Source organism: Natator depressus, chromosome 14, assembly GCF_965152275.1.
Source record: "Natator depressus isolate rNatDep1 chromosome 14, rNatDep2.hap1, whole genome shotgun sequence".
In the NCBI taxonomy this organism is placed as follows: domain Eukaryota; kingdom Metazoa; phylum Chordata; order Testudines; family Cheloniidae; genus Natator; species Natator depressus.
The window spans coordinates 42,146,595-42,159,079 of NC_134247.1; the positions used below are offsets into that span (position 1 = coordinate 42,146,595).

Below are 12,485 nucleotides of genomic sequence, written 5' to 3' on the forward strand. Positions count from 1 at the left end.
GCTGACAGGATTTCTACGTAAAACTAAGCCTCACTTTTAGAACTCCATCGTGCGATCATGAGTGAGGCTTAATTTTACTCAGAAATCACATCTCTCACGATCAGTTCATGAGAGTTGGCCTGTCTGGTGGTTTTAAAGGCACCGAGATGCCCAGTGCCTAGCCCAGTGCCTCTCAACCTTTCCAGACTACTGTACCCCATTCAGGACGCTGATTTGTCTTGCCAAATCTTTCTACGGCAAGCCTGCCATTACCTGCAGCGCTGTTAACTGCTTCGTCTGCCATTTTGGGCCCTGTGATCTGAATATGCACTGGGATATCTTGGCCAGTGGTTCTCAACCAGGGGTACGCGTATCCCAGACGTCTTCCGGGGGTACGTCATTCATCTAGATATTTGCCCTGTTTTACAACAGGCTACATAAAAACCACTAATGCGTCAGTACAAACTAAAATTTCATACAGACAATGACTTGTTTATTGTGCTCTCTATACAATGAGCAGGCTGACCCGGGGCGGATTGAGTACCCGGGCTTCTTTATTACAGTATTTGTTCCCCTCGACCCAATTGTCGAGTAAGCACTGCATTAGTTACAGCACACTCCTTTTATCTAAGTTAGTATGTAAATACCCACATTTACTACAACACCCCCCAACCCTAGAGTAATATGAATGCCCATACAATGAATATTAATAGCTATCTACAGCATCCGATGAAGTGAGCTGTAGCTCACGAAAGCTTATGCTCAAATAAATTTGTTCGTCTCAAAAGTGCCACAAGTCCTCCTTTTCTTTTTGCGGATACAGACTAACACGGCTGCTACTCTGAAACCTACCTACTGAATATAATTATTCCCGCCCGTGATTACTGTTTACAGCTTTAGCATATGGATAATTTGACCTTGAAGCTACATTTCTTTGCAGTAATTGCAGCCATAGATTCCCTTGATCAACAGTTTGCAGGGAAGGGAGGAAGGGGCCATGACCCCGAGCTCGTTTATGTAGCTGGGGAAGGAAGGGAGGGGAGAGATAACACTGCTTTACACAAAGGTATCCTTTAGATCCCCACATTCCTTATGAAATGGAGGACTTGTGGCACCTTAGAAACTAACCAATTTATTTGAGCGTAAGCTTTCATATGCATCCGATGAAGTGAGCTGTAGCTCACGAAAGCTTATGCTCAAATAAATTGGTTAGTCTCTAAGTGCCACAAGTCCTCCTTTTCTTTTTGCGGATCCAGACTAACACGGCTGCTACTCTGAAACCTGACATTCCTTGTGCAGATGCAACGCTTATCAATCCTTAACAAGGAGACGGGAACAGAAAGGGGTAGCACTTTATCTATGAAGTGCAGAAGCCGTGCCTGCCTATGCTTCTACCCCTAATACCACGTCAGCATAACAGCAGTTTCCCAGGTCTCGACTTAACCCTTACATATCCCAACATATACAGTACACTGACATGTAAGTACAATATTCCCATCAATTTGTTTTATAATTATATGGTAACAATGAGAAAGTCACCCACCGTTCAGTCCTAGTGTGGCTGTGACCATTCTGTATTTTTATGTCTGATTTTGTAAGCAAGTTGTTTTGAAGTGAGGGGAAACTTGGGGGTAGGCAAGACAAATCAGACTCCTGAATGGGGTACAGTCTTGTGGAAAGGTTGAGAGCCACTGGGCTAGCATGCTCAGCAAAGTTGCCAGCTGAGAAGGAGAGGGTGGGAACTATTTGTCACACGGCACCTTTGATCCAACCCTATGGTAACTGTAGAAATCTCAGAAATCCAGAGTTAAACCTGTCAAGAGGGAGTTAACGCTGCCACACAAGGTATTGGCCTGCAAACATAGGTGCTGAAAATTGGGGGGGCTGCCGCACCCACTAGTTTGAAGTGGGTTCCATCATATCCAGAGTTTACGGTTTGGTTTGATGGCTCTCAGCACCCCCACTGTACAAATTGTTCCAGCCCCCTGACTGCAAAATAATCCAGATTAAAATCATCCCAAATCTAGCCTCCGATCCTGTTGTTCCACCCAGCCTTTCCGCTGCCCTTGATTGTTCCCCTTCTCTTGCCTGAGACAGTTGGTCAAAAACAATCAGTGAAAACCCTCTTTGGGCTCAGCTCCAGCTTGATCTGAGTGAGGGCTGATGATTTCAACTCAATCACTGGCTTGCAGTGTTACAGTGACTCCACCCTCCTTCCCTTCCAGAAAAGGAATTAATAGAATACCAGGGTTGGAAGGGACCTCAAGAGGTCATCTAGTCCAACCCCCTGCTCAAAGCAGGACCAATCCCCAATTTTTGCCCCAGATCCCAAATGGTCCCCTCAAGGATTGAACTCACAACCCTGGGTTTAGCAGGCCAATAGCTCAAACCACTGAATTATCCCTCCCCCCCCAATTGGTTTTTTCCACTTCCAGACACTAACATCATGTGATGTCTGAATGTTTCCTTCCCTTGCATTCTAGTATTTGGTGTCTCTCCCTGCAGGAGAGGGAGCACTGGATTGAAACTCTCAGCTGAAACTGTGCATAGTTTAGAATAAAATTCAGACTATGTTATCAAACAGGAATCCCTATTGATTCATTTTCTCTAAGGCGGGGGAGCTGGGATTACACCCAGGATCCTGGAACAGCTGAAATGTTCCTCACAGACACTTGAGGTCAGAGGAGAAATATTTTTCTTCTTCTTCTTTTTTTTTTAAAAAAAATCCTTCGATCTGTGTTTCAGTTTGTGAGTCTTTCCTGTGTGAGTGTGTGTGTGTGAGAGAGAGAGAGAGGGCAGCATGACCTAGTGGCCGGACCACAGGGCCAAGGAGCGGGGCTCTCCTCCTGAGTACTTGTTCGTGCTCTGGGGGATATCCGGCCATCACTTGGAGAACCAGCACTAAATCCTCCACAGTGCAGGGATGTTAGGAGAGGAATTTGCTCTGCAGCAGGGAATTAGCTTCCCCAGCCCGCCCTGCACCGTGGAAGGGGTCTCCCGTAGCACCAAGTAGTGTAGAAGGGCAGCCGTTATTGTAGTCCAAAATCTAGGACAGGGGCTGGGCTGGAGTCCCATACCCTGGCCCCACAAGTGAATTTCGTCTCCCCCACTCCCTGCATTCCTGCTGCATAGAGCCTGTTTCCAGTGGAACCTCCACGTTCTGAACACCAGAGTTACGAACTGACCAGTCAACCACACACCTCATCTGGAACCGGAAATAAGCAGTCAGGCAGCAGCAGCAGAGACAAAAATAAAAAAGGACAACTCCAGGGCGATGCCGTGTTTAAATCTAAGCTACCAAAAAAAAAAAAATAATAAAGGGAAAGTTTAAAAAAAAAAATTAACGAGGTAAAGAAACTGCCTCTGTGCTTGTTTCATTTAAGTGAATATGGTTAAAAGCAGCATTTTTCCTCTGCGGAGTAAAATTTCGAAGCTGTATTAGGTCACTGTTCAGTTGTAAACTTTTGAAAGAACAACCATAACTTTTTGTTCGGAGTTACGAACAACCGCCGTCCCCGAGGCGTTCGTCATTCTGAGGTTCTACTGTACTTGGGATTCACGATCAGTCGACCCACCTTTGTATCACTCTCGCTGAAGAGCGGATTAACATTCATGCCCCTCTCTGGGAGATTGTGGGGATCCAATATTTACTTTTGACCATTATTATTCTGGAGGTGTTGGTCCGGGGTCCATCTTTAGCACTGAGTTCCGAAATGTACTAACTAAAGTGAAAGTTCAACGTACAGGGCCTTTCAGTGAGAAACTTCACATACACTTGAAATAAAAGGGCATTAAAAATGTATTTTTAGGTGGTGTTTGAAACTGGGCTCTTGTGGCTAGGAATGGCCCCCGCTATGGAGAGACGCCCACCCCTCCAGAGGGAGTGGGGAAGAAGCAGTCCCCATCTGGGTATTACTGCCTTTTCTTCTCCATTCCTATCTTGCTTTCATGGGTGATGGGTGAGCCCCCCTTCGGGTAGGCTAGCCCATACCCCCCGCATGCCGCCGCCCCCCACCCCGAATGCTGGGGCTGGCCCCCTAACCCCACAGCGCCGCCACTGGCGGGCCTGAGCTCAGGGCCGCCGGCTGGAGCTGAGCCCCCACCAGCTTCAGGTAGAGGGGGAGGGAAGGCAGGGCAGGGTCTCGGGGCGCAACATGGGTGGGGCCACAGCCTGGGTCAGGGGAGGTTTAGCCTGCCGTGGCTTATGATACTTGCCGCCCATGCCTGCTTTCCTCACCTTCTCCCAGCCATTCCCCTTCCCTAGCGTGGTTCTCACTGAGCTTCTCCCCTCCACAGGCAGAATCCAAAGGAAGAGAGATCAGAGAAAGCCTGGAGACCCCAACAGCCATGGCCGCCTCCCCTTCAGACTTGGACATGCGAGAGGAAACCACCTGCCCCATCTGCCTGGAGTACCTGACCGACCCGGTGAGCGTAGACTGTGGGCACAACTTTTGCCGAGGCTGCGTCGCCCAGTACTGTGCGGAATGGGCGGGATGCCGACCCCTGACATGTCCCGTCCGCGGATCCCAAATTCTGAAAGGGAAACTCCGGCCCAACTGGCAGCTGGGAAACCTAGTCGAAAAAATGAAACACGTGGCTGTGTGCGCGAGGCCTCAGGGGGCAGCACCACAGCTCAGGTGCCAGTGACCCCCCGGACACTTTTAAGAAGCTTCCGTCGCTCCTGGGTGGGAGGCCCGTTTGTAGGCAAGTTCCGCTGTGGCCTCAGGGAACGTGGCCTTGTTGTGTGTGGTTCTCCATGATCACGGATTGCTGTGTTAGATAATCTTCTCCCCGGGGCAGGAACACGTCATTCTCTGCAGAATCCAAGCTTCCATTCCAATTAACGAGTGAATTTCCAGCTCACGTGGCTTTCCCAAAGATCCTCCTAAGTTGGACGGACAGGAACACCATGCAGTGCCGGCTGCCCAAAGTGTCTTGCCTTGTTCAAATGTTTGATTCTTTTTTCTCCCCTGGCTTCTCCATCAGTGTAGTGCTGATTAGTCCTGCCTCCTGCTGCTCTGGATTCTGAGAGGCCACTGATCACACAATAGCCTCCCTTGTCAATAGAAACCTCCCTTTAAGAGATATCATCAGGGCCAGAGGGTAAGATGTGAGAGAATCCTCTTCCTAGTAAGCATACGGTAGAGTCAAGTGTCAAATCTTCAAGCTTACAAATATATTTTCTTTCCTGCACACTCAGCGCTCCGTGAAAGGACCCCAGGCTCTGTCTGTGGCCCTGACCATCCCCTTTCCTGTTTTTGTTCAGAAACAAACACAAACCGAGAGGCAGAAGATTGTGTCTGAATTTCAGCAACTGCAGCAGTTCCTGGAGGAACAAGAGCGACTCCTGCTGGCCCAGCTGGAAAAACCGGACAAGGAGATTTTGAGGATACAGAAGGAAAATGTCACCAAACTCTCCAAGGAGATTTCCCGTCTCAGCGAACTGATCAGTGAGCTGGAGGGGAAACGTCAGAAGCCAGCGAGTGAATTCCTGCAGGTGAGACTGAGTTAAAAACATCCCCGATCCATGTGCAGGGACAGGACAGCTCCTGAATCAGGTAACTGTTTGTGTGCGTTGCTGGAATCGGAATTATTATTGTTTTGAGTTACAGACACATAAATATTAGAGATGGCAAAGCCCCATAAGCTCAGCGAATCCAGGGCTCTGGGGCCAGGACACGGCCTCTTTTGTCCAGATTTGCAAAATCCCTGTTTTGGGATCCCAAGCATGCGTCAGGTAGGACTGAGATTCTTTCTCTCTCTTTCCCCTCTAGGATGTCAGAAGCACCTTGAGCAGGTAAGTGGCTCTCCCTCACTCCCCCTTGTGTTTCACACTGCAGGGAAAGGGCATGGGGACCAGGTTAGCACCACTTCTCCCCAGGGCTCCACAGCAGAATGTGTGGGGAAGGTCACATATTGGATAAAAATTTCTCTGCTGAACTTAATCCTGAAGTTCTCACCCTTTTATACCAGCCTCTGGAATTCTGTTCAGTGGGAAAGATTATCCTAAAATATTTCCCAAAGATGTCACATCCCTGAGGGACTGGCTGCCTCAGGATTCTGGAGATGGAATATGGGCCTTTCACCTGTAGGGCACTGGGTACAATTCAAACCAGGTCAGCAGTCATTAAGAGGCTTTAGTGCCTGAGGAGTGTATGGAAACCTGGGGAGGAATGAACTGGCTTGAAGGGAGTAGGGGGCTCAATCTAGTTCCTTTTTAAAAACAAACAAACAAACAAAACCCCCCACAACATTAAGTATATAGGAAGTAGTACGTGGAGGCCAAGGATCTCACCCACTCCAGAAGGCTTGAACTGGTCGGGGTTCCCAGGTGATGGTGGTAGCTCAGGGTCCTGAGTGCTGGAGGCAGGCAGAGCCCCCAGCACGATCAGTCAGGAGAAGATGGAGTCCCAGTAGAAATGATGCAGAGTTTGGATCTAAGCAACAGAACACTGACTGGAGCGTGACATAAGCAGGACACTTATGAATGGTAAGTGATTCCCTGATTCATGAATTAAGTGTTCTATAATTCTATTAATGTCCTGCCTCACACGCTACAAGGCAGCATGAATGGAGGGAGGGGAGACAGCATGTCAGAGAGAGACAGAGACACACCCCGTGTGTGTGACAGAGAGACGCGCTTTGCCCCTTTAAGTACGCTGACCGCGCTCTAAGTCCATTGCCTTTTTAAGTAGATCAGCAAGTTGAGACAGCAGTTGCTGCCAACAAGCTCCCAGTCCTGAGCCCTGTCCTGTCCCGCCCTGCTCTGTAGAGATGGGGGTCAGGAACGGGGGGGCAGGCGTGGGGGGAGTGGGACACCCTGACATTAGCACCCCTCTTTCCCCCCCCTGCACAGCAAGCAGGAGGCTCCCAGGAGCAGCTCCAAGGCAGAGGGCAGGAGCAGCACGGGTCAATGTGGGGGAGGGACACCTGAACTGCTGGCAATTGATAGTCTGCTGGGTGGCTGCCACACAGGGAACTTAAGGGAGCAGGGAGCTGATGGGGGGCTGCCAGTCCACCCAAGCCCCCACCAACTAGCTCCATCGGGCTGCTCTTTCTGCAAGCAGTGGACAACGCAGGCGGCTGCCAAACAAGGTAATAAGGGAGCCTTGCGCAACTTTAAATGAGCATGTTCTCTAACTGATCAGCAATGAATCAACGAAACAACACTAACCGGGACAACGTTAAGTGAGGAGTTCCTGTAGATGTGTACGTCACAGGGGTGGTGCTGAGAAAGGATTCTGATAGAATAACGTGAAAAATAGGAACAAATATTTATTGCAAAATCAAGGATCTTCCTATCAGATACTGAGCAACAGGGAAAAGTCAATTGCACATCAAAATGTAATACATATTTTAGGGGAAAAAATCCCAAATAAATAATTCCCCGCCTGGAAAAGCCTGTGATGTGATGGACACTGGGCATATTTTATTCTGCGCATCTCAGTGGGATTTCCCAGTCACTCCTTTCACATTTATTTCATGTTGCTTTTACTGCCATTATTGGCTCATTGTTCTACTTTAATAAATAGAGGCCAGAAGGGCAGATCTTTAGCATCTCACCAGTGTTTCGTGGGTGCTCGCCCTTTATATCGCACCATTGCATGGCAGAGAGAAGACAGGCGTGTGACCTAAATCAGCACTGCAGTTTTGCGCTCTCTCTCTCAAGCGGGGCACCAGTGATTAGGCACTTTGCACAGAGCATTTATTTAAGGACAAAAGCCTTACAGAGAAAACAGATCAATAAAACAATAACAAGTGGAAAGGCAGACTTCTGCTTCCCAGAGGTCCCCCATCAGTCCTATGGAGACCCTGGCAGGTTCTAATCCTTCCACTCCTTCACAAGGTTTGACCTATTGATTAAAAGTTCATGTCAGTTTGTTGGCTCAAAATGAGAGAGTCTGTTTAAACTCACCCTTTAGACCCCAAAATTTGTTCCCAAGCTCCTGAAGCAGGTAAAATCAGCCTCAAAGGCTGGGAGTCTGTGTAACCAACCATAGGAACTTGCATTGATCTTCCCAGGTTCCCCAGAAAATCCACCCAGTGAGCCGGGAACATACAATTACCTGTAATACACATTGAGCCATAGGTCTGTGAATATACTACAGGCCCATGTCGTCCGGCCCATCTCAAGCACACAGATCACATTTATCAGGTGGAAACAATCGCTCCCAAAGAGGCTGCGTGTGTTTGCAATATCTGTCACAACGGTCATACAGGCTGAATCGAGACACCCACTCAGGATTTTCTTTCCTTAATTTCTGCCATTAAAACGTGTCACGTTCTGTACTTCAAGATGGTCCAGTTTGCAGACAGAGAGCTAGCAGGGGGTATGAAGGAACATGGGACCCTGACAGGAGCATAGAGACTAGAAAATAAGAAGCTAAACAGGACTCTGCAACAACACTGTACTCCTTGCAGAGCCATAGAGACCAGGATTGAGAGCCTAGGATTTTCTGTGAGGAAACATGGGAGTCCTTCTGAGGCATGGAGACTAATAACATAGCTCGGAGCAGCTCTACAGGAAAGACGTTGTCTTCCAGGGTCATAGAGCTTAGGGAAATGGAAGCTAGAAGAGGCTTAGCAAGAATATTGTAATCCTCCAGGGTCATAGACCTTAGGGAAATGAAACCTAGAAGAGGCTTAGCAAGAACATTGTAATCCTCCAGGGTCATAGAACCTAAGGAAATGGAAGCTAGAAGAAGTTCAGCAAGAACATTGTAATCCTCCAGGGTCATAGAGCTTAGAGCAATGGAAACGACAAGAGGTTCAGCAAGAACATTGTAATCCTCCAGGGTCATAGAGTGTAGGGCAATGGAAGCTAGAAGAGGTTCAGCAAGAACTTCTAGGATCATAGAGAGTATGACACCACAGGCCAGAGAATCCAGTTTCTTGGGATCACAGCCATGCATCACCCTCTGGGGGACAGTTTTATGTGGGACAACAATACACAAAAGTAAGGGAAAACTCTCTCCCCATTGAAAGAGACCGGCGGGAAAGCAAAGAGCAGCTCCTCGTTGCTGAGGTCGTAAAATGACACTCGCCCCAGTTCATAGTCCAAATAGACGCCGATCTCATTGTTGTTCTTTTTGAGGGGCACATAGGTGTTGGAAGGGTTGGTGAGCGCCACACAGAGGTGATGATATTTCTGCAAACCCAAGACCCCCATGTTGGGTCGAAAGACAATACGTCCTTTCCTCCTCACAGACTCGCTGGCCACACCCACGGTCCAGAACATCCCATCCACCTCCACCTCCCAGTAGTGTCTCCCCGAGGTGAATCCCTCACAGCCCAACACGCAGGGATCAGTGTCAAATCTCTCCAGACGGTCAGGCATCTCCTGACTTGGTTTTCCCCATCTGGCACCTTTCAGGTCCTCAGAGAGGATGAGTTCAGGACCTGCCGTGTCTGGATCCAGAGTCACATTCACTGCATGACAGAGAGAGAATCAGAGTGTTAGATGCTGAGCTCAGCACTGGGGGGAAGGTTGGACAGAATATTCAAGAGGTTAGACATTAGTACAAAATTATCATCTACAATTGGGTGCACTCAGTGTCCCCCTGACAACTTCTTTTCTCTAGGTGAAAGGTAAGTCAGAAAGTCCACACCAAACCCTTGGATGTTAAAGGCCTAGCAGGGATGCTGGAGCTATCAACGACCAGTGTTAAAAAACTGGGACATTCGGAGGTGAGGATAAAGCAAGGTACAAGGACATGTTTTAAAAGCAAGAAACATTGAAAAGATAGGACATTATAAGTGATGGTCATTCAAATAACCTTAACTCTGCCCTCTAGATACTCACTCTTCCATCTTTCCCTTCTTCTATCCAGGGGAGCTGAAACAAGTGGGGGTGCTGAGAGCCATTGAACCAAACTGTAAACCCTGTATATGATGGAAACCACTTCAAGACGGGGGGTATGGCAGCACCCCTAGTTCTAGCACCTATGCTTCCATCCCTCCTGGTTCTGTAAAATGTGTCTTTTTAGGATCAAGTATACAAGTTTTCAGTCCATAGCCATAGACGGGGTAGAAGTGAACACTGCACTGAGAGTGGAGTTAAGAAAATGAGAACAATAAACCACCATTTTAAAAGCTCCTCTCATGCATACACAATAATACATAATAAATATGCTGCCTCACCGCACCCACCAGTTTTGTACACCTGTGAACTAGACACAGGACGTAAGTTTACATAGACACGCCAGCTCTGTGCACGAGGACCCTTGTGCAACTCTTGGGGCATAGGATCTTTGTAAATAAGGTGGGATAATTGATGCCCATGTACCTTGACGAATCAGAAACGGGCAAAGCAGCTCATCTCCTGTGGACTCCACATGGTCCTAAAGAAGAGTTAATGTGACTAAACCTTTTTAGATTTTAGCATCCCCATCCTTAGAGGTTTTGAAGAACAGGTTAGAGAATGCCTGTCAAGAGTAGCCTGCTTCAGTGAGGGGGTGTGTGGACTAGATGACAACTTCATCTCCTTTCCAGCCCCACATTTCTATGAGTCTATAAGCAAGTCTTTGTGATGAGAAGAGAATGAAATTTTTACCCTGTAAAGGTTTTTTTTTTGGTGGTGGTGGTGAGGTTATATCTATACATAAAACTGACAGTTGCCAAAACCTAAAAACATTTTGGGGTTCGATTTTCCAATAATAAAATAAAACAAAACCAATGATAGTGGGGGTGTGTGTAAATTTCCATTTAGTTGAAAAGGCATTTTCTCACCTTCCCGCCTCCGCCCAAAAACAAAATCACTGATAACTATCAACCAACTAAAGTTCTGGAAAGAAGCTTAAACTTACAAGACACCCAAATATTTCCTAGTGTGGATGGATAGAGTTATTGCAGAGTCTTTCATACAGTGGGGGAAGAATTAAGATTGTCATCAGCATAGGCGCTGACTCCGTGGGTGCTCCGGGGCTGGAGCACCCACGGAAAAAACTGGTGGGTGCGCTGCACCCACCGGCAGCCAAGCTCCCCGCCCCGCCCCCAGCTCACCTCACCTCCGCCTCTTCCCTGAGTGTGCTGCAATCCCGCTTCTTCTCCCAGTGCATGCTGCTGCAAAACAGCTGTTTTGCGGCATAATGAGCTGTGGGAGGGAGCGGGGAGGAGTGGGAATGCGGCACACTCAGGGGAGGAGGTGGGGAAGAGGCAGGGCCAGGTGGGAATTTGGGGAAGGAGTCCAATAGGGGCAGGGAGGGGGTGGAGTTGGGGCGGGGACTTTGGGGAAGGGGTTGGAATGGGGGCGGGGCAGGGCCGGGGGTTGAGCACCCACTGGTGCCAGGAGAATTTGGCCCTTATGGTCATCAGTGACCTGACCTGAGAAATTCCTTGCTTTCGCATGCTGTGTATTTTTGCAATGTAATTCTTATAATGTCCTGCCCGAATGTCTTCAGTGTTGTAGCAGTGTCAGTCCCAGGATATTAGAGAGACAAGGCGGGTGAGGGATTATCTTTTACCTGAAGAAGAGCTCCGTGTAGCTCGAAAGCGTGTCTCTCCCACCAACAGAAGTTGGTCCAATAAAAGATATGACCTCCCCCACCTTGTGTCTGCCCTAATGTATTTATTTAAACAATATTGTATCTTTGTGTTTCTTGGCCCCTTCATCCTGAATTTCCTAGTTGCTAATGAGTGCTTTGTTTAAAAATCCCAATGTTCCTGCAAAGTGCTGATTTGTCCTTTCAATTTCAAGGTAAGAAAGTTCATTGGTCAGGAGATGTCCCCTGGTTCTTATATTGCACCACCACGTCTCCTATAGTTAAGGTTTAGACCAGCTTTCTGTTGACTTCTAAGTGCTCTAAGATCCATGCAGTTACTCAGTTTGCCTGGAAATTTGCTCCGCCTCAAGGGGGCTCTGGCTAAGATCAAGGATCCAAATGTGGGGTCATTTGACCTAGCGGTTAGAATCACAAAACCATAGGGTTAGGAAGGGTCATCTACTCTAACCCCCTGCCCAGATGCAGGATTTGTTGTTTCTAAACCATCCAAGACTCATGGCTCTCCAGCCTCCATTTGAAATCCTCCAGTGAAGGAGCTTCCACAACCTCCCTCGGCATCTGTTCCATTGTCCTATTCTTCTTACAGTTAGGAAGATTTTCCTGAGATTTAATCGTGTCCTGCACTCTGTGGCAAGAGAGCAACTTTTCTCCATCTTTTTTATGGCAGCCTTTCAAGTATTTGAAGACCGCTATCGTATCCCCACTTAATCTCCTCTTTTCCAAACTAAACATACCCAGTTCCTTCCTCCTTTGCTCAGATGGCTGCATTCCACCCCTTTGATCATCTTTGTCGCTTGCCTCTGGCTCCTTTCCAGTATCTCTACATCCTTTCTATACACTGGTGACCAAAACTGGACACAGTCCTCCAGCTGAGCCCTAACCAGCGCCGAGTAGAGTGGTACTATCACCTCCCATGACGTGTAACACGTGTAACACTGACAGACACCGGGCATCAGCAGGCGGGATCGAACCTGGGACTTCTGGCGCTTAGTGCACGAGCCTCTA

The 12,485-nt window shown here is 48.1% G+C and overlaps 1 protein-coding gene across 1 annotated transcript in view; it reads right to left on the minus strand.

The window, feature by feature from the left end:
- Positions 1–7,281: 7,281 nt before the first annotated feature.
- The window catches only part of LOC141998051 (E3 ubiquitin-protein ligase TRIM39-like), a 34,972-nt gene continuing 29,768 nt past the window's right edge, over positions 7,282–12,485 (minus strand). The window contains exon 11 of the mRNA XM_074970689.1: positions 7,282–9,408. Within this exon, the coding sequence (XP_074826790.1) occupies positions 8,891–9,408 (518 nt within the window). The 3' untranslated portion in view covers positions 7,282–8,890. The remainder of the gene's footprint in view (positions 9,409–12,485) is intronic.